This window comes from Phocoena sinus, chromosome 16 (assembly GCF_008692025.1).
Source record: "Phocoena sinus isolate mPhoSin1 chromosome 16, mPhoSin1.pri, whole genome shotgun sequence".
NCBI lineage: Eukaryota > Metazoa > Chordata > Mammalia > Artiodactyla > Phocoenidae > Phocoena > Phocoena sinus.
In genome coordinates, this window is record NC_045778.1 from 15,357,438 (window position 1) to 15,379,908 (window position 22,471).

The following is a 22,471-nucleotide window of genomic DNA, read 5'->3' on the forward strand; positions in this document are numbered from 1 at the left end:
TCCATTTATTTCAGTGGAGAAGCAGTTTTTTCTCCTAATAATCTCAAATTTACTACATATTACAGAAGATATTTCAATTACAATTAAAATCATACATACGTTCTTTACTGCTGAAGTGATCAGAGTCTTTCCACATTAGTGGTATACGAATATCTATAGAGGAGGGGGAAAAGAAATGACAAGTGATAATTTTGGTAAATTTCATTTCTTAGAGTGAAATAAACCTCTGAATTCCACAATGGATTCTGACCATTAAAGCCAATATTTATTTATTATTTAAATGTTCAAACACAATAATGTTTTCTCTTAAAAACAGCTTAGACTAGGAATATAAAATCTGTTTTATTTATTTTACTAAAAAAACCCACCAAATACTACTCAAGAAATTAATTGATTAAGAAAGGTCTGTAATAAGCTTATGCCATAAAATTTTCTTTTCATGATTTATGTTTTTGAAATAGGTGAAATTTGGGTAACCTAGTGTTCAATTTCTATTTTGGGTAAGCAGTAGCAGCAAATGTAGTTAAATATATTTCAAAATCATAGAATAGTAGAGGTAGAAATGACTTTAGAACTTTGGTCCACTATGCAAACTTTAAAGATGAAGAAAATTAAGTTGTCTAAGATTGACTTGTCTAAGATCATTGGTTTCTGGGAGAGACCCAGCTCTTAACAAACAAATCCAAGATCTCTCCATTAAGAAAATTTAACTTGTCTACAAAAGAATTTGCAGATCTTTGTATATTCATGTTACAAACTGTAGCATTTTCCTTAAGAAAACTAAAAAGAGGAATGTATTACTTCTTTCAGGCCAAGAAAAGGGCATACGTTCTAAAAGTGAGCTAAACATATTTCTCTCATTCACACGTTCTTCAAACTCCAAAGTGACTGTGTTAACAATCTTTATTCCGGAAATTAATCTAGAGCTTTGACACAGTCAAAATTTTGCCTTCCTAGTTTTCTCCATTCTTCCCTTTACTTTTAATACTAGGTTAACATTATGTAGTAACAATTTTCCTCTGACATTCTTATGCTATCTGCCTAGTTTCAAAGTTAGAGAATTAGGGTATTACCAAATAGATTAAGATGTGTGATTACAGCATAACACAGCACAGTAGAAATCTCAATGATAAAGTGAAGTTAGTTTTAATTCTGTACTCAGTACAAAAACAATATCGAACCTTTCTGGAAAATTTCTGTTTAAGACATTTCCTTATTACACTTAGGAAGTTTATTTGCATATTTTTCATACCTATTAATTATGCCACTTTCAAATAATTATAAATCTTTCTGAACATAAGCTATTTGGCTACCTTTATGATGTGCTTTACTTTTAGATCCCATGATCTTCCGTCTACATTTTTATTTGTTTAGAATTCTAAGGTTCTTAGTGCCTATTTCCAATTTCCTTTCTAGAACATCTTTGTATTACTCCATCCCTATTCTGCCCAACCAGGTAGAAAGCTTGGCTAAACACTTTACATACATTTCATCCAACAATAACTTTTAAAATATATTTACTAATTTATGGCTGTGTTTTCATTGTCATTTGTCTCAAAGTAATTTTTAATTCCCTCTTCGATCTCATCACTGACCCACTGGTTTTTTAGTACCATGTTGTTTAGTCTCCATGTAATTGTTTTTTCTTGTTTCTCTTTGTGTGGTTTATTTTCAGTTTCATGCCGTTGTACATGGAAAAGATGCTTGAAAAACTTTCTATCCTCTTAAATTTGCTGAGGCTTGTTTTGTGTCCTAGTATGTGGGTCTATCCTAGACAGTGTTCCATGTGCACTCGAAAAGAATGTATATTCTGGATTTTTTTGGATATAATGTCCTGAAAATATCAATTAAGTTTAAATGACTGTAAAAACACAACCATTCAAAATCTGTGGCATGCAGCAAAGGCAGTCCTGAGACGGAAGTTCACAGCAATACAGGCCTTCCTCAAAAAACAAAAAAAATCTCAAATAAATATAAATAACCTAACCTACCACCTGAAAGAATTAGAAAAAAAAAGAACAAACTAAACCTAAAGTCAGCAGAAGGAAGAAAACAATAAAGATCAAAGAGGAAATAAATAAAATAGAGATTTAAAAACTATAAAGAAAACCAATAAAAACAAGAGCTGGTTTTTTGAAAGGGTAAACAAAATGGACAAACCTCTAGTCAGGCTCACCAAGAAGAGAGGACCCAAATAAACAAAATAAGAAATGAAAGAGGAGAAGTAAGAATGGATACTTCAGAAATACAAAAAAACCATAAGAGAACACTATGAACAATTATATGCCAACAAACTGAACAACCTAGAAGAAATGGACAAGTTTTTAAAAACATAGAGCCCACCAAAATTGAATCAAGAAGAAACGGATAATTTGAACAGACCAATCACTAGAAGTGAAATAGAATCTCCAAAAGAAACCAAAACCAAAAACCCCAGGGGCTTCCCTCGTGGTGCAGTGGTTGAGAATCCGCCTGCCAATGCAGGGGACATGGGTTCAAGCCCTGGTCCGGGAAGATCCAACATGCTGCGGAGCAACTAAGCCCATGTGCCACAACTACTGAACCTGTGCTCTAGAGCCCACAAGCCACAAGTACTGAGCCCACGTGCCACAACTACTGAAGCCCACACACCTAGAGCCCGTGTTCTGTGACAAGAGAAGCCACCACAATGAGAAGCCCGCGCACCGCAATGAAGAAAAGCTCCTGCTCGCCTCAACTAGAGAAAGCCCACGCCCAGCAACGAAGACCCAACACAGCCAAAAATTTAACAAAAAAATAATTAATTAAACAAACAAACAAAAAACAAAAACTCCCTGCAAAACAAAGTCCAGGACTGGATGGCTTCACTGTGGAATTCTACCAAACATACAAAGAACTCAGACCAATCCTTCTCAAACTATACCAAAACACTGAAGAGGAGGGAACACTCCCAAAGTCATTCTATGAAGCCACCATCACCCCGATACCAAAATCAGACAAAAGCACTATCAAAAAAGAAAATTATAGGCCAATATCTTTGATGAATACAGATGCAGAAATTCTCAACAAAATATTAGCAAACCAAATCCAACAACACATAAAAAAGGCCATATGCCATGATCAAGTTGGATTTATCCCAGGGTCACAAGGATGGTTCAACATATGCAAATCAATCAATGTGATACACCACATCAACAAAAGAAAGGACAAAAACCACATGATTATCTCGATAGATGCAAAAACAGCACTTGATAAAATTCAACATCCATTCATGATAAAAACTCTTACCAAAGTGAGTATAGAGGAAACATATCTCAACATAATAAAAGCTATTTATGGCAAACCTACAGCTGACATAATACTCAATGGTGAGAAGTTGAAAGCCTTCTCACTAAATTCTGGAACAAGACAAGGATGCCCAATCTAACCACTGTTTTTTTTTTTTTTTTTTTTGGTCGCACCTCATAGTTTCTGGGATCTTAGTTCCCCAACCAGGGACTGAACCCGGGCCCACGGCAGTGAAAGCACAAAGTCTTAACCACTGGACCACCAGGGAATTCCTTCACCACTTCTATTCAACATAGCATTGGAAGTCTAGCCACAGCAATCAGACAAGAAAAAAAAAATATATATATATCCAAATTGGAAGGCAATAGGTTACATTGTCATTATATGCAGATGACATGATAGTACATAGAAAGAACCCTAAAGACTCCATACAAAAAGTATTAGAACTGATAAACAAATTCAGCAAGGTAGCAGGATACAAGATTAACATACAGAAATCTGTTGCATTTACTTACGATAACAATGAAATACCAGAAAGGGAAAGTTTAAAAAAAAAAATCACTTTTAAAATCACATCAAAAAAATAAAATATTTAGGAATAAACCTGACCAAGGAGGTGACATATGCTGAGAACTATAAAAATACTGATAAGGGAAATTAAAGATGATTTAAAGAAATGGAAAGATATACCATGCTCTTGGGTTGGAAGAATTAATATTGTTAAAATGGCCATACTACCCAAAGCAATCTACAGAATTAATGCAATCCCTGTCACATTAACCCCTGTCACTTTATACCAAACTTGAATAACCGTAAAATTTATACAGAACCATAAAAGACCCAGAATTGTCAAAGCAGTCCTGAGGAAAAAGAACAAAGCTAGAGGCATAATTCTCCCAGACTTCAGACAATACCTCAAAGCTACAGTAATCAAAACAGCATGGACTGGCACAAAAACAGACATATGGATCAACAGAACAGAAAAGAGAGCCCAGAAATAAACCCACACACCAATAGTCAATTAATTTTCAACAAAGGAGGCAAGAATATACAATGGAAAAAAGACAATCTCTTTGGCAAGTGATGTTGGGAAAGCTGGACAGCTACATGTAAATCAATGAAGTTAGAACACTCCCTCAACACCATACACAAAAGCTCAAAATGGCTTAAAGACTTAAATATAAAACAGGATACCATAAAACTCCTAGAAGAGACCATAAGCAAAACATTCTCTGACATAAATCATACCAATGTTTTCTTAGGTCAGTCTCCCAAGGCAATAGAAATAAAAGCAAAAACAAACAAATGGGACCTAATCAAATTTAAAAGCTTTTGCACAGCAAAGGAAATCATAAACGAAGCGAAAAGACAATCTACGGACTGGGAGAAAGTATTGATATTTGTAAATGATGCGATCCACGAGGCCTTAATTTCCAAAACATATAAACAGCTCATACAACTCAGTAACAAAAAAAACAAACAAGTCAATCAAAAAATGGGCAGAAATCCTAAAAAGACATTTCTCCAAAGAAGACATACAGATGGCCAACAGGCACATGAAGATGCTCAACATCACTATTTTTTAGAGAAATGCAAATCAAAACTACAAAAATTACCTGACCAGTGAGGTACCATCTCATGCTGGTCAGGATGGCCATCGTGAAAAAGTCTACAAGTAACAAATGCTGGAGCAGGTATGGAAAAAAGGGAACCCTCCTACACTGTTCGTGGGAATGTAAATTGGTGCAGCCACTATGGAGAACAGTATGGAAGTTCCTCCAAAAACTAAAAATAGAGTTGCCATGTGATCCAGCAATCCCAGCCCGGGCATATATCTGGACAAAACTATAATTTGAAAAAATACATGCACACCAATGTTCATAGCAGCACTATTTACAACAGCCAAGACATGGAAGCAACCCAAATGTCCACTGAGAGATGAATGAATAAAAAAGATGTGGTACATAAATACAATGGAATACTACTCAGCCATAAAAAAGAATGAAATAATGCCATTTGCAGCAATATGAATGGACCTAGATATTATCATACTGTGAGGCAAGTCAAAAAGAGAAAGACAAACACCATATGGTATCATTTATATTTTGGATCTAAAATACAACACGAACTTATTTACAAAACAGAAATAGACTCACAGACACAGAGAACAAACTTACTGTTACCAAAGGGGAAAGGGGGTGGGCGAGGGATAAATTAGGAGCTTGGGATTAGCAGATACAAACTACTATATATAAAATAAACAACAGGTCCTACTGTTTAGCACAGGGAACTATATTCATATCTTGTAATAACCTATAATAGAGAAGACTATGAAATAGAATATATATATATACACACACATATATGTATAACTGAATCACTTTGCTGTATGCCAGAAAGTAACACAACATTGTAAACTGACTGTACTTCAATTAAATATACATATATTTACTAATTTAATAGTCAAGTGACAGGATTTAATTGTTTACATTTTCTTTTCTTTTTTTAAATATTTATTTATTTATTTGGCTGCACCGGATCTTAGTTGCAGCACGTGGGATCTTCATTGCTGCATGTGGGATCTCTAGTTGTAGCATGTGGGATCTAGTTCCCTGACCAGGGATCGAAGGCAGGTATTGGGAACATGGAGTCTTAGCCACTGGACATTTGCATTTTCTTGACTAAGAAAAATGTTAATAAACTTACTGGCCAGTTCAGTGAATATGTTTGTATCCATGGCCCATTTTTCTTTTTCTTTTTAAAAATATATTTCTGGTTTGTACTTTTAAAAATTAATTATTTAGGGACTTCCCTGGTGGCGCAGTGATTCAGAATCTGCCTGCTGAGGCAGGGGACACGGGTTCGAGCCCTGGTCTAGGAAGATCCCACATGCCGCAGAGCAACTAAGCCCAGGCGCCACAACTACTGAGCCTGCGCTCTAGAGCCTGCAAGCCACAACTATTGAGCCCGTGCTCTAGAGCCTGTGAGCCACAACTACTGAGCCTGTGTGCCACAACTACTGAAGCCCGTGAGCCTAGAGCCCGCGCTCCACAACAAGAGAAGCCATCACAATGAGAAGCCCATGCACGGCAACAACAAATAACCCCCCCTCGCCGCAACTAAAGAAAGCCCACGTGGCAATGAAGACCCAATGCAGCCCAAATAAATGAATAAATGAATGAATGAATGAATCTTAAAAAATTATTTAATATTTGTAAGATTTTTGAGTATGTGAGGTAAACATATAAATATTCTTCTTATAAAAACAGTTCTAGCTCCATTTATATATTTAATAGGCCTTCTCTTCTTCACTGATTGAATGATGCCATCTTTATCATATATGCCATTCTGAGTAAGTGTTCTTTCCTTGGCTATATGCTTTATAGATCTAAGTGAATCGTTATCTATCCTGATACCAATACCATACCATCATAACCATTGAAACATTATAATATACTTTACCATCTGTCAGAAATATGTCCTTCCAAAAACATTTTATTCTCTCTTGCTAATTTCTTTAAGTAAATCTTAGAAATAATGTGTCAAAATTCCCCCTCCAATGTTTTATTAGAATTCTAGTATCCAAAGTAACTTGAGAACTGTTAACTTTACAATATGCTATTTACATAGAGTAGCATAATACAGTTACCCTCATATTTTTATTAAGGTTATTCATGCAGTATTTAATGTTTTTGTTTTTTGCTGCTTTTATTGTAACTCGTTCTTGCTGGTGTTGAGAGCAGCTACAACTTTTTATGTATATATCTTGAATCTAGCCACTTCTACTGAATTCTTTATTAATTCAAACAATGTTTCAGTAAATTTCCTTGTATTTTCTAGGTCTGCAATCTATTATCTTCAAATAGTACTCAATTTATCTATTTATTTTCAGTAGTTTCATCTTTCATTCTTACTATTTTAGCTAAAATTTCTAAAACTCTGTTGTAATATTAATATAATAGACATTGCTATTTTGTTCTTGATTTTAATGGGCTCACCTTTATTGTTTTATAATTATGATTTGGCTGATGTCCTGTCAAAGGTCCTGCTTCTTGCTTGACCAGAATTGCTGACTCACTGCAGTTCACAACTGTTCTTTTTCACAGCTATTCTTTTTCTAGTAGGGTGGTATTAACTATTTACACTATCTTGGAAGGAACATGGACCCTTACTTACTTTGCTGTACAGCCATGGCCTATTGGTCAGTCTTGCCCTTTCCCATGCCTAGCTATGTCAGATCCTCAAGAGGAGAAGGTGGACATTTCTTATCTATTTCCCAGGTGGTCACGTACTGTTCAGATGGCAAAAGATGTGTAACTCATTAGCTACATTTTAAAATTCAGTCTCGAAGAGTAGAAATTCCTTCCAGCTTCTTGCAAATGGTTGACTCAGTTTTAATTTACAGTACTCTTACCTTTGTCTTTTTTTTAATGTCTTAATTGACACTTTAATGGTAAAGTGAAAGAGCCATAATAGGATAGCTAACTTGATGCTATCAGGTCCTAGAAGTCTATCGTTTTCAAAAGTGAAAACCGAGGTACTTTGTGAACTGATCTGGCTTTAGTCATCGAATTAGTAGTTAGTGAATAGGCTGAGACAATTACCATATGCAATTATTTGGTGTTGAGCAGAAAAAATCGGGATAAACCTCAATTATTCTTTTTACTTTTATAAAGATCTGGCCAGTGAGTGAAGCTAGAAATAGAAATCCCAGGTATCTCCTGGAAATCAATGTAATCTCAGAAACATTATGAAACTTTGTTGCAAATATTCATTTTGATCAAAACAAAAGTCACATTTTCATTCCCATGTCAAAAGAAAATGGATTTATAAAGGTGAATTCGTTTTTAATGTTCTTTGTTTTTATCTTTCACAAATATACAGACAAGATATAATTAAGCCTAAGCAAAGATGTAAACAAATTACATATGTATCCCATTTTCTGAGACTTTTGGCTCCTTAATTTAATTTAAAATTATCTTTTAAAAAGAAGAAACACATGCAGAAATAAGTTTAATTTCTATACTCGAGTATTCATGGTCAAGAAAATAGTTTTTTCTCTACTTTAAATGTTTTTATTTAAACACTCTTCTAAATGGAGAGTTAATGCTAATTTCATGATTGCTGCAGTCAATAAACTATTATGAAATGACAGTAGAGGCTAACTTTATCATGGCATTCAGTCTTCAACAGCAAATTAACACATCTCATTTGTGTACTGAGTGGCACTACATCAGAAGCAAGGAACGGAGGATTATGTTTAAGTATTTTTAGAGAACCCCCTTTAAAGATCTATAATATTTTGTTTTTTCACATTAAAATGTATTGAACATAGTGAACAACTAATATGTAAAAGTACTATGCTTGGCATCAAAAGGATAAATAAGATATAAAACATGTTTTATTCCATTCATAATTGGAAAGATGAAAACATAAATATAAATAACTATAAAACAAGCAATGGATTTTTATATATAGCTCAGATATTTTTCTGAAAAATTTTTGCTGAGGGTAATTCCTCTGATTTAGGACAATTATGTCATATGTAAAATTCAGGTATATCCTTCCTGTAGGAGAATTTTTAACATGAAGACATTTTTAAAAACAGTTCCTTGGGGAAAAAAAAAAAACAAAAAACCAAACAGTTCCTTGGGTAAGAGGGCCTGAAATACAGCAGCAGCCTCCCTGAGGCTTTTAACCAATGAAACAAACTAGTTATTACTTAAGGACTGCTGGAGGTCTGTTGTTTCCAAAACGTACCAATGAGATAATATCTATAAAAGGTACATTATCTAACTAGCATACACATGAGTCAGCCATGTATTTATTCACTTCAATCTGTGGCATCTCCAAGCCATTGTCTTTAGCTTCCTTAACACTTTGGAGAAACTGAGACAACACAGCATAAGTGCCATCTAGTGGTAAAGTGTCTCCTAACTGCATTAAGAATTACAGAAGGGAAAAACATTTCTAGCAGGGAACAGGGAAGGCTTTATAGATGAGCAAATAGATCCTGAAGATAATATAGGTATTTCAACAGCTAACTGGGTATTAGGAACATGGGGTGTGTTGACAGAACAGGGAGAGAAATGTCTCATTAAAGCAGACAGCTTATGTATAGGAGTAGTGGAAGATATGACTAGAAAAATATTTGGGAATAGAAAACTCTAGGGGGAAGTCTAGTCTCTATCCTATGGGCAATGGAGTATAGTCATCCATCCAATCAATATTCACTGAGTGATAACTACGTACAAGCACTGTGTTAGCTCCTGGGTATATAGTGATGAACAAAGCAAACAGGGTTCCAACCCTCATGGAAATTCTGGAGTAGACAAACGTTAAACACAGTATTGAAACTTCTGAGCAAAAATGGAATGGGGAGTCTAAAGACTTGAGTTTGCAGCCCAGCTCAACCAAAGTCATTTAACCTCTGAGTCTATAGAAAAAGGGAACTACCCTATCTATTACACAGTGTTGCAGTGAGGAAAAAACTTCATAATATATGTAAGATACATGAAACAGTTTTCTCAAATTGTAAAATTCTACACAAATGTAGAGCATAATGATGAAAACAGTGTTTTAGAACAAATATTCTGATAGAGGTATGCAAAATAAAATGAAAAAAGAAAATGGACATAGGGAATTAAAAAGCCCCACTAACTCTAGGAAGTTACTTTATAGAATTTATTCAGCAATAGAAAAATGATCCAATATAGCATACCTGATATGGCAATCTTTCCCTTACATGCTGTTCGTGCTTTACTTTCAAAATTCACATCACTGTCAAAAGAAAAAAAACCCTAATGAAAAAAAGGATCTTCTCTAATAAGCAATTGTTTTAACGAACTTTCACAAATGCCTAAATATTAAAAATAAACACATCCTTGAATAATAATGACTTCCAGTTAACATAAACTATTTGACTCAAACTTTATGGTGTTTTGTCAACAGTAGCTGGCTTTAAAAGAAATATATAGAGCCATTATCTTTGATTTTTTTCATACAAGCTTTACCTTCCCTGATGATTATATAATGGCTTACTCTACAATGAAAGGCTTTTGTGACCTCTTACATTTAAAAACAAGATGTGCAATATTTGTACAGGTCCTAGGAAGTATAATACCTTGCATCACCATTTCATAAATTATATTTCTAGCTTACCAGATTATAGTTGCCTGAAAAAGTTAATGAACTTCCCAACCATGAACATGCTGCCCAAGAGTATCTTATCCTTATAAAATCTAACAAATATTTTAAAAATTACTCTCTGCTACATATTCATGTGTGGTAATATCATATTTCATTTCCTTGAAGTTCTAAAAAGCTAAGCATACACTGAAACAATAAATGAACTAAGTTGGCAAAGGAAGGGAGTAGCCCTCTAGAGAGAATAAAATGTGGAGAGGAAAACATTATCATGACAATAGAAAAGGTCTCAAAGGAAATTCTTGGGATATAAGACACTTCCAGTTCTGACTGTAGACTATACTATTATCATAAAAATTTTTTTCAGGGACTTCCCTGATGGTGCAGTGGTTAACACTCCACGCTCCCAATGCAGGGGGCCTGGGTTCGATCCCTGGTATGGGAACTGGATCCCACGTGCATGCCACAGCTAAGAGTTTGCATGCCACAACTAAGGAGCCCATGTACCACAACTAAGAAGCTGGTGAGCCGCAACTAAGGAGCCCATGAGCTGCAACTAAGGAGCCCACGAGCTGCAACTAAGACCCGACACAACCAAATAAATAAATACTTAAATATTAAAAAAATTTTTTTTTCAAAATAGTTATCTTCTATTAGACCAAATCAATCCCATCTCTGAATAGTTATCCAATATCCTATTTCCTAATAACCTGCATTTAGAGATTAGCATTCCATTTCTAGAGCAATGTATCCAGGAGTATTTTTCTTTGCACTCTTTTTTGGCCTCTATTTAATTTAGTTAGCCAATTAACTGCCAGTTAATTTAACTAGGTACTTCAAATACGTGGTAAGATAGAAACTTTTCATTTGAATACTGCTTTGATTCTAAAAGAGCTTTTGGAGAAAGATTGGGTGGGAGTTTGAAGTGTATCTAACTAAGTTTCAGGAGAGTGACACATCTTAACACATTTCAGTAGCCTTGTTAAAAAGATTGCAAATATATTCATTATCATGTATCCAAATTTGAAAACAAAATACATCATCCCACCTTTTTTTACTCTCTTAGTGGATTAAGCACATAAGTATTACAGGCGAAATATATTCCAAAGGAACAAAAAGAATTTACTGATGTATTGAAGTCGATAAGCTTATATGGGACATTTATATGGTATTTACAGAATCAAGCACTAGGTGTAACTAAAGTAATGTTGTAGACTTAAAGCCATAAATTTTCAGGATCCTATCTAATTACCTTATAGTCACATTGGTATTTAAGTTAAAAGGAAATTCACTCAGTGAAAAATAAAAGTACTCATTATTTCAAAATAATGCTTTGTTGAATCATAAATTTTAAAAAGAGTCAAGTTCGGTATTTTATACTCAAGTTCAGTTTGTCACGTTGGAGAATTTTAGCTGGCTTATTAATTCATCAGAGTGAAAAATTCAATTGAATAGTCTACTATGTTGTGGTGAAAATAATATACTGAAAGGCCCACTAGAAACCAAACACAAATCTCAATTTCCTCAAATTGGTACAAGAAATACAATATAAATACAGTTGGTTGACATTTGTAATACTTCTAAAAACACGTTCTATATGAGCAATGCATAATATAAATTCTTAAAATATTTATTTCAGTGAAAAAATACAAGGAAGCTCTAATACAGTGAGTAACTTGAGTATTATGGAATAGGTCATAAATTATGTTAAAATTGAAATCCATTAGGCATTATTAAATTGGATTAAACTTGAGGCTTTGGCAGACAAGTGAAATTCTAAAATACTAGAATCACCAAAAGCAAACTTGCTGAATATTTACCAAAAAAATTTTGCCCCTCCAAACTATTCAACCACCTGGCAGAGTATAGCTTTCTCCCCCATAAGTATAAAATTACTTGCATAGGCATTTTCAGGACCTGTCAACAAACTTATTATATACAAATATTATCAAATTATAATATAAATCCAATTAATCATATAATCTTACAGAATGATTCTTTCTTTAAAAAATTGAGAGATGAACTAAAGTAATCCAGACTCATGTTTCAGAAGCTTGAATTATTTTCATTTCAAATAACTCAACTGCTATTTAGGGTGCTAAAATGTGATGTTTTTCTAATTAATCCAAGTTGACAATAAATTGTTAAACATTATCTGTTTAATAATGTGCTACTGTAGCTAACAGTTTGCTACAGTTAAATCAATAGTTGTTTTAAAATCTGCAATGTTAATGTCAATTCTAAATGCTACAGTTAGAGAGCCAGTCTGAGGAAAAAGCAAATAACCACAAAATCATTCAAACAAAAGCACAGCTAAATAATAGTGTACCTTATTCTTTTTTTTTTGTACCTTATTCTTATGAACCCAGTTTAGAGCATTATTTTGGTAAGATTTGTGATTTAAAAGATAGAGATAAAAATATATAAGACAAACTTTTAACTTTGTTTTATTAACTTATATTTCTGCCTGTAGGTAAATAAAATGACCAACAGAGGGTGCCAATCAGCCACTTTGTTGCTCAAAAATCTGTATTAAAATTGGCCAAGTAAATACATATTATCCTATTTTATATTGTTCCATATGGGAATTTAAAATAGCATTTCTTTTCCAGAATTAACAAGATACAATGAGAAATAACACAATGATGAAAGAATTTTATATTAACAAAGCATTTAGAAGAATTCTAAATACTATTCTATTATTTCAAAGCAGGTTATAAAATTCTTCACCTCGTGCAAATAAGTGAAAACTAAAACACACAGAAATGCTTAATGTGGACTTTTAAACCATCTTAAAACTATGTGGTATAAAATTAATATCTTCATAACTATGTTAAGCTGGGAAGACCAGTTTTCTACTTCAAACCTTGAGACAACAACCTCTTTTCAACAGACACCAAACAATATAAAGTTTAAAAAAATAAAATAATTAATGTCTTAACTATACCATGTTTTATTGTAGAAATACCAGGAGTACCTAATTTTCACTGGCAATCCACATTTTTATTTTTGTTTATATTGTAGTATATAAGCAATTAAACTAGGCAATTGGAGTATGAGAAACTAGTTTTTGTGGCATTATTAAAATCAGAATTATGGTGAATGATACCTAAAACTAGGTACTATAAATGTCTTTGACTAGTATTATTTTCACAAAACCAAATACAGTTTTAAGAAGTTAAGGCAAGAGACAGACTAGTGGGTTGGGGCAGAGGAGAATATTATTGCTAAAATGTAAGCTCTGCAAGAATAGGGATTTTTTTGTCTATTCTGTTCACTGCTCAATCACCAGTGCCTGGTATACAGCTCAGTACATTCTAAGGCATTCAGTAAAGACTTAGTGAATACTAAATGAAGTAAAATAGGATATGTCTTTTTGGTGGAGCAAGCAGTAGATTTAGACTAAAGTCTTAGGTGTGACTCTTATCCATCAATAACTGGTTAATGAGTTGCTGTTAACCTCTTAGCCTCAGCAACCTCACCTGTAAAATGCAGGAAGTATCTACTTACCTCACAGCTACTGAATGCAATAATATTTTTAATGTATTCTGAATCATTCTCAGAAATGCTACACAAATACTAGGATTACTTTGTGAGTGTTTGTATTTTTGGCTTCAGTATTAACTTGGAGCTTATGTGGAAGAGGTACTAAATCATTTGTTAAAGTGATCAGAGTATGACTTTCCAGTTTGTGTAAAATAATGGTAGCCACCTAAACTAGAGTCTCTCCAGGAAATCCTACAAAAGGTTTCACGTCAACAAGGAAAGCAAAATCATCTACAGCCCACACCGACAGCATAACTGGAAAAGAGACTATCACAAACTTCAATTTACATGTAAGAGAGGAAATTGACAACTGAAAACATCAAAACCAGTTCCTGGAGGCCTTACACAAGTAAAGAGTCTGGTATTGCAAAATGCAAATAAGATCAACTTATGATCTCCTCTAGAAGATCATAAGAAAAGAGAATGGATATAAAACCACTGCTACCACAGCACTGGTAGGGGATCCAAAATAATTCTGGTTCAGAAGTTGTTAGTCCTGTGGAGAAGACAGACATGCAATAGGGGAGGTATCCTTTGAAGACTTGGCCATGGAAAAAAAAAGGGAGGAGGAGGAAAAGGGGAGAGGGACATGGAGGGGGAGGAGGAAGAGGAGAAGAAGGAGAAAGCAGCTTAAGTTAAAAACCCTAAGAAACAAACCAGTATCAAAGTATCAGAAAACCAACCAACCAACATCCGAAAAGGAACCATTTATTAAAGAAACTACTTTTCATAGTTCCAGTAATAGAAAACACTCTTGAACTAAGAAACCAAGAGAGCCTTTTTACCCAACCCCCTCCCCACCACCATCACTTGGCCCAGGAAAATGCTACATCCTACGTATTTAATTTTGTTTCATTAGGAACAACAACAAAAAAGGATCCAAACACCCATAGAAAGCTATTATAAAGTGAAAGTAGAAAGAATCAGAATGCTTCAGCTGATAAAAATACCCCACCAAAAACTTTCCAAAAAATATAGAATAACAAACAAGGTAACACGATACTCCAAAATGAATTAAGTGTAGCTAAGTAAGCTATTGCAAATATGAGAGAAACCATGAATCTGAAATCTAACATCTCACATTAGTAAAGGATAAAGAGCAGGTAAATAATGCAAAAAGAAGGAAAAAAATAAGAGAACAAGGAAAGAAGCTGGAAAAAATAAAATCATCTCTAAAATGAAGAGTAAATACAAGGTGCCCAAGGACAAAAATATAAAACTGAAAGTACACTAAGGGACACAGTGGATGAGAACCCAAAGAACCAAAAGAAGAAAAATAAAATAAAGAGTTTAAAAACATCAAAGAAAAAGTGAAAGACATAGAAGACAGGCAAAGAAGATCCAACTTGTGTGCAACTGGAGTCCTTAAATAAGAAAAATAAAACAATGAGATAGGACAGAATTAATGTTTTCTGGAGGCTTTAACTCCAGGAAAATCTGAAAATAAAAGAACTGAATCTACATATTTAAAAGGCACTAAATGAGCTAAAATGCTCAGCCGTAGTCACATTCCAGTAAAATTACCAGTCTTTAAGATAAAGAAAACATCTTTCAGCTTCCAGATAAAAAGACCAAGTCATTTACAGGGAAAAAAATCAGTCCACAAAGGAAAAAAAATTAGACATTAGATTTGTTGATAACACGACAACAATGGAGCAAGGTATTCAAGAAGCTCAAGGAAAGAAAGTGTTGGCCAAGGATTTTGTATCCAGCCAAGCTGCACTTTAGGTACCAACACTAAAGAAAAGCACTTTAAACATGCAAGAATGAAGAAAACTGCACTCAGGTTGTGGAATCTACTAGCTCATGAGCTTCCTCTAAACAAGAGATAATTTTGGAAAGTACAACAAAAGGACAGGTAGTGAACATTATATATATTTAATTGCAGATCAAAGACTAAAACAAAGGTGAAGTTACAAGTACAAGATTAGTATGTAAACACTATCCACCTACCAAAGGAGAAATACAACCCTAAAAAAAAAAAAGAAAGGTAGAAAAGGAAGACATGGGAAAATAGAATAAGTTCATTGATTTCTACACAGAAAATAGTAAGTGGAAACAAAATGATATCATTTAAAGCAGAAAAACAAAATAGGAAAAGCCTAAGAAAAAAGAACTAAGGTCATTATAAAGTTATCAGTATATAGTTTTTAAATATAAAGTTCTAGTAACTTCTATGGCCAATAAAACTCTTCTTAAATTAAATAAAGAAAACAGACCAGGCTTCCCTGGTTGCACAGTGGTTAAGAATCCGTCTGCCAATGCAGAGGACACAGGTTCAAGCCCTGGTCCACGAAGACCCCACATGCCACGGAGCAACTAAGCCCATGCGTCACAGCTACTGAGCCTGCGCCCTAGAGCCTGAGAGCCACACCTACTGAAGCCCACGTGCCTAGATAGGGCCCATGCTCCGCAACAAGAGAAGCCACTGCAATGAGGAGCCCACGTACCGCAACAAAGAGTACCCCCGCTCGCCACAACTACAGAAAGCCCACGCACAGCAACGAAGACCCAACGCAGCCAAAAATAAATTAATTAATATTAAAAAAAAGAAAACAGACTACAGGGTAAAAGACAAGCTATAATTATAATACACATAAGTTAACATAACATAAAAGAACATGTGACAAAGCTGAAACCAAATATATCAGTAATATATATGTAAGTATGCTTAACTCCTCTAGTAAAAGGATTTTCAGATAGGCTTATATGTAAAACCGAACTCTGGGATGAATACAAGAAACACACCTTCAACCAAACAATTCACAAAGGCTAATAAACTAAAGAGATGGGCAAAGATACACCAAACAAATACAAACAATAAGAAATCAGGGTATATGATCTTGTTCTCAGGAAAGTGTAGAACTCAGATCCAAAAGCATTATAGGACAACAACAACAAAAGGACACTTTTATAATGCTAAAGGCTGCAACTGGCAATAAATATATAACAAGTACTAAAGTACCAAATGTTTCATAAAACATTAAGTACAGGATATACAAGGGTAAGACAGCAAAACCTTAATAACAAAAATCTTAACCTATCCCTTTCAGTCAAAGATAGTTCAAGCGGTCAAAAGATAAAAACATAATCAATAACATAAATCTTTTGCATATATATAAATATATATATACATATCGAACTTCGTACTCTGAAAAATGAAATATAACTTCAAAAGCCCATGACAGTCATGAAAATTGACCATATTAAGTCAGAAAGAGAATTTCAAAATATTTCATAAAGTAGAAAAAACTAAAAATTTATTTGCTCAAGATGCAACAAAATGAATTTATCTTCTGGTAATGTTGGAATAGCTCATATCAGAGAAATTCTCCCATAGAAAACAATATAAAATATGGAAAAACTATTAAAAAACAACTACCTGAAGGGACTGGCAAGCAACCAAAAACCAGGAAGAAATTAGAGAAAAGTCAACCCCAGAGGAAAGAAGTGGCACCGTGGTATGTTCATACAGTGAAATATTACTTACCAATAAAGAGGAACAAATCACTGGTACACGCTAGCTACCTGAAGAATCTCAAAAGTATTATGCTGATGAAAAGGATAGGGTACACACTGGACAATTCCATTTGTATTAAGCTCTAGAACAGGCAAAACATATGGTGGGGGGAAAAAAAGCAGAACAGTGGCTGCCTCTTGAAGTGGGGACAGAGGCAGGTACTACTAATCCAGCTTTGGGGAAAAAGAAATACAACATATCCAGAAAGCATGATTTATTCAGAGGGAAAAAAAGGCAACCCCAAACTGACACAAGTAACAAATGACTGTTTATGAAACTGATAACATAACCATACAGAGAGAAAAAGATCATTTTAAGTAACTTTTAAACATAGTCTCCTAAACCCTTTATCCACAAGAATGTATGTATACACACACACACACACTCACAAAACGGAACTTTCTTTGAACTGCATCATAAAAAATAAGATGAATTGACAGATAAATAAAAGGATATAGGATAAAATAAATATAGTAAAATATTAACTGCAGACTCTAGGTGATGGATATATCAGTCTTCACTGTACAATTCTTTCAACTTTTCTGTATATTGGAAAGTTTCCATAATTTCTGTATGTTGGAAAAGAACTACAAGGACATCTTGAACTTGCCCAGGTGGGTTTATGTCAGCAATCATATTGGTACTATAATTATGAAACTATTTTATATAATCATAGTATAAAACAAATAAGAAACATATAAAACAAATAAGGAAATATATTACTGTTGGTTAGCAATTAAGATTTTCAGCATAAGAGAAAGAGATACAAATATAAAGTAATTCAAGAAAACAAAGCCTATAAATATCAATATAAACTCATGATTTTTAAAAAAGTCTTTCCCATAGCTATGTCCTTTTCAAGACCTAAAAGAAGTGATCCCTAATAACAATGAGCACACCTAGTGCCCACATCTTGGTTTCAAAGTACTATTCACCATTAAAGGGAATCAGGAGTCATTAGAGAAATGGCTGACTCTAGGTCTAAGGCACAGAAAATACAAGGCAAACCTGGGTCACCTTTTGGGCCAGAAAGTAAGAAAGCTCTTAAAGACTTATACAGAAGCAGGTCAAAAGAAAAAAGAAGCCAGTTTGACGGAACTTCCACTGAACAAAATTAGGAAAATTTAATCTATCAAAATGATTAATGACTATAAATGATAAAACATTGAATAAATAAAAATCCAGAAAGAAGAGGAATGGCCTTCCTTACAGAAGAATATTAGCTAAAAAGTATAGAAAAAAATAATAGAATTAGATAATCACTGTCTTGTAAAGCCCTAATAATTTAGGCAAGGATCATAAATGGATACAGTCATTAAGTGAAAGCTTGTTGGATAACAGAATATTCTCCCAGCCCCAATGTAATAGCCCAAAGGTTACTTATGAATTGCAAAGGGAAAACCATTATATCACAGAGAAATGTGGCAACCGCCATCTAAACCAAGGGATCGAACTCAGCATCATTTAGAGCGGTAAAAACAAATATCACATCGTACCACACTGGCAGCATATACAGTACCCAACCTAACCAAGAAAAATTCTTGCAAAAAAAATGTTTAACCTGAGTCTGATTAAGTCTGATCCAACTTCCAGTTACAGCAAAAACAGGGAATGTGAGAAACGGTTCAATAATACCAAAAGAAACAATTAGATGATGGGGTTTGTGGGAGGCCACCCCAAAATATGCCAAAGTGGAATGTTGACTATTTTGAATTAAAGTCACTTGAGAGGACTTTCCTGGTGGTGCAGTGGTAAAGAATCCTCCTGCCAATGCAGGGGACACGGGCTCGAGTCCTGGTCCGGGAAGATCCCACATGCCGCGGTGCAACTAAGCCCGTGAGCCACAACTACTGAGCCCGCGAGCCACAACTACTGAAGCCCACGTGCCTGCAGCCTGTGCTCCACAACAAGAGAAGCCACCGCAATGAGAAGCCAGTGCACCACAATGAAGAATAGCCCCTGCTTGCCGCAACTAAAGAAAGACCACGTGCAGCAACAAAGACCCAACACAGCCAAAAATAAATAAATAAATAAATTTATTAAAAATAAAATGAAATCAAGTCACTTGAGAAACAGCCCATGCAAGAAGAACACCCTAATCCTCCTTTGTTCCCCTGAAAGCAGGAAACGAAGCTCCCATGGGAAGATATCCTCCCTATGCTGGAGGATGGAGGGCATCCTTATTACCAGAGATACAGAGTTTGGGGCAGAGGAAGCTGTATAAACAAACTTCATTACTTCTTCATTAATTTGCTACTCCAAGCCCAAACCCTTTCGTTTTGTCAAATCTTCACAAATAATTTACTCTTTGTCTAAAAAGGTGTATAAACAACATGCTTTGGTCACCTCTTGAGTCTTATACCTATGGGACCACCATATGTACGAAATTAAATTTGTTTTTCTCCTATTAATGTCTTGTACCTATTTAATTATTAGACCAGTCAAAAGAACCAAGAGGGTTAGAGCAGAAATTCTTCCCTCCCCTAAATAGACAAATATATAGTGCAGAATATTTTTAAAGGATATTTTTTAAAGTCTAGACTCTTCAAAGCATCAATGGCAAGGAGTTTTTAGATAAAGGTAAAATGATTAAAGAAACATAACCAAATGAATCTTGACTGAATTCTGGTTTTGGAAAAGGAACTATAAAGAATTTTCTTTTGACAACTAGGTAAAATTGAATATGGACTGAATATTAGTGGACGATTACGCAATTACTGTCAATATTTTATATATGATAACCATATTTTGGTTATATAGGAGAATGTTCTTGTTTTTAGAAGATATACGCTGAACTACTGAGATATACATGCCATGTTGTCTGCAAGTTATTTTCAAATGGTTCAACACAGAAAAAGAAAAAATGTGTATGTGTGTACATGCATGCATGCATATGTGTGTGAGTATGTGTCTGTGTGTATGAGTACCAAGATAGAGAAGGAGAGTGGATGAACATATATGGCAAACTATTAACTGGTCCTTCCAGGTGGAGAATATACATGATGTCTATACTATTCTTAAACTTTTTACATATGAAATTTCATAATAAAAAGTTGGTTTTAAAAAAGTGAACGAAGTAGAAAATAGTAAATGATAATCTGGAACATGTCAAGCACAGAGGCCAACAAAAACAGGAAGAACCTAAGAACATGGAAGAAAGTAACAAGAAGAAAAATGAGTAACTGCCATATAATTAACTGTTATTAAATTATAAGCCCTATTTGCTCATGATACACATGGAAGGGAGGAGGAGGCAAAACGTTATGAAGCACAAATTATATTGCTCTTAAATAGTTATATAGCACTGTTAGGTGTTCTGGGGATACAAAGAAGAAAGAGAAAAGAATCAACATTAGTTGAGTTGCCTCCAAGCTCCAGGCACTAAATCCTCAAAAATGACCGTATGAAATGAGTGGTGATATCATCTCTATTTCTTCATCTAATAAGTAAGAACCAACATTGTCCCTGCCCCTAAAAGTTTATAATTTAATTGATAATACATGCTCATAAATGGAATATAGAATATAGTATACTACAGTGAGATATTCATGGTTCAGATGCTACTAGAACTAAAAGGGGGCAAATAATCATTTTTTGAGTCCTTACTATGAGCATAAAGGAAGAAGTGATCTTTTTCCGAATACAATTTCAAGGGAAACTTTGATGATGCAAGTAGGGTACTGCAGAGCAAAAGAGGTCTTATGAAATGGGAATGGAAGATAGGGCACTTCGGTATAAGCAAAAGCACTGGAGACAGAAAAATTCAAGAACTGCTTTGGGGATACAGATCAAGCATTTGGCTGAAATAAATCTGTAAAGTAGAAAGTTAAGAACTAATTTGTAAACTACTATGAAAGTAGTTTGAGATCAGACCACGAAGATCCTGGAATGCGATGCCTACCTAAGGAATTTTAGTAAATGGAAACCATTAGCTGTTTTTTAAGAAGTGGACCAATATAAGCAAGTCTTTTAAGTAGGTATATATGGCTATAACATGCAGAGAAAAGGCAGGGAGATAGTCTCGCTTACCACTTAAAAGACTGGCATATTGACAGACTGCTGTAACCAAGTAATCCTACCCTTTGAACTAATAAGGCAGTCAGCTGTCCGTGCTCCACTCCATACCCTCACTAGCTACTGTCTACTCAACCTAGAAAACTTTCCATATTCTACTTTTTTTTGAGTCACCCTGACTCTATTATGAATTTTACACAAACCTGGGTATCTTTCGCATATTTAGATGTAAAATAGTATACCAGAAGGTGTTTCATAATTATGAATTTTACACAACTCTATTATGAATTTTACACAAACCTGGGTATCGTTCGCATATTTAGATGTAAAAAATAGATAGTATACCAGAAGGTGTTTCATAATTACATACATTTAAGGAGAACAAAGCTTCTGTTACATTATTAGAACATTATGGTAATGGAACATTTAACCAATTACCAATATTCTCAGATAGGTGGTTAAAAAAAGAATAAATGATATGACTATATCACTGATTTCTCAAGTGGGGTTCCTCAACTAAACCAGAGAATGACTATTTTCTCAATTCTCCCAAGAATGGTACCAAACTAGTACTATTCTAAATACACGGAAGTTAAGTCATTGTATACAATGCATGTCTTGGGGCATTAGGGCTTAACTCTTTCCTGGAACCCCAGTTTAAACAGGCTGTAAAATGAAGTAAGACTATTTGCTTACTTTAATAAACTCATAATAAATTGAGAAATAAGTGAAACTGTTTGCAGAATGGTTGTTACTGTATCAAGAGGACCTTGAGTAAATATCTATTAAAAAAACCCAAAACTCATGCACTAGTTTTTATCTCATCAAAAGTTACTTATCTGATCACTTCTCTATCTGCCTGTTCTTAAATATTTTCCCTAAAAATTTATTATTTCAATTATTTTGTCTCACCATCCTTTTCAATACTCTACTGCCAGATAACCTTCCTAAACACCTGTTTTATCATGCCTCTTTCTT

The 22,471-nt window shown here is 34.3% G+C and overlaps 1 protein-coding gene across 1 annotated transcript in view; it reads right to left on the reverse strand.

The window, feature by feature from the left end:
• Positions 1–22,471, reverse strand: part of RTKN2 (rhotekin 2) — an 88,051-nt gene that overhangs the window by 55,364 nt on the left and 10,216 nt on the right. The window contains exons 3-4 of the mRNA XM_032607302.1: positions 9,989–10,047; positions 100–153 (exon numbers count right to left, since the gene is read on the reverse strand). Of these exons, the coding sequence (XP_032463193.1) occupies positions 100–153; positions 9,989–10,047 (113 nt within the window). The remainder of the gene's footprint in view (positions 1–99; positions 154–9,988; positions 10,048–22,471) is intronic.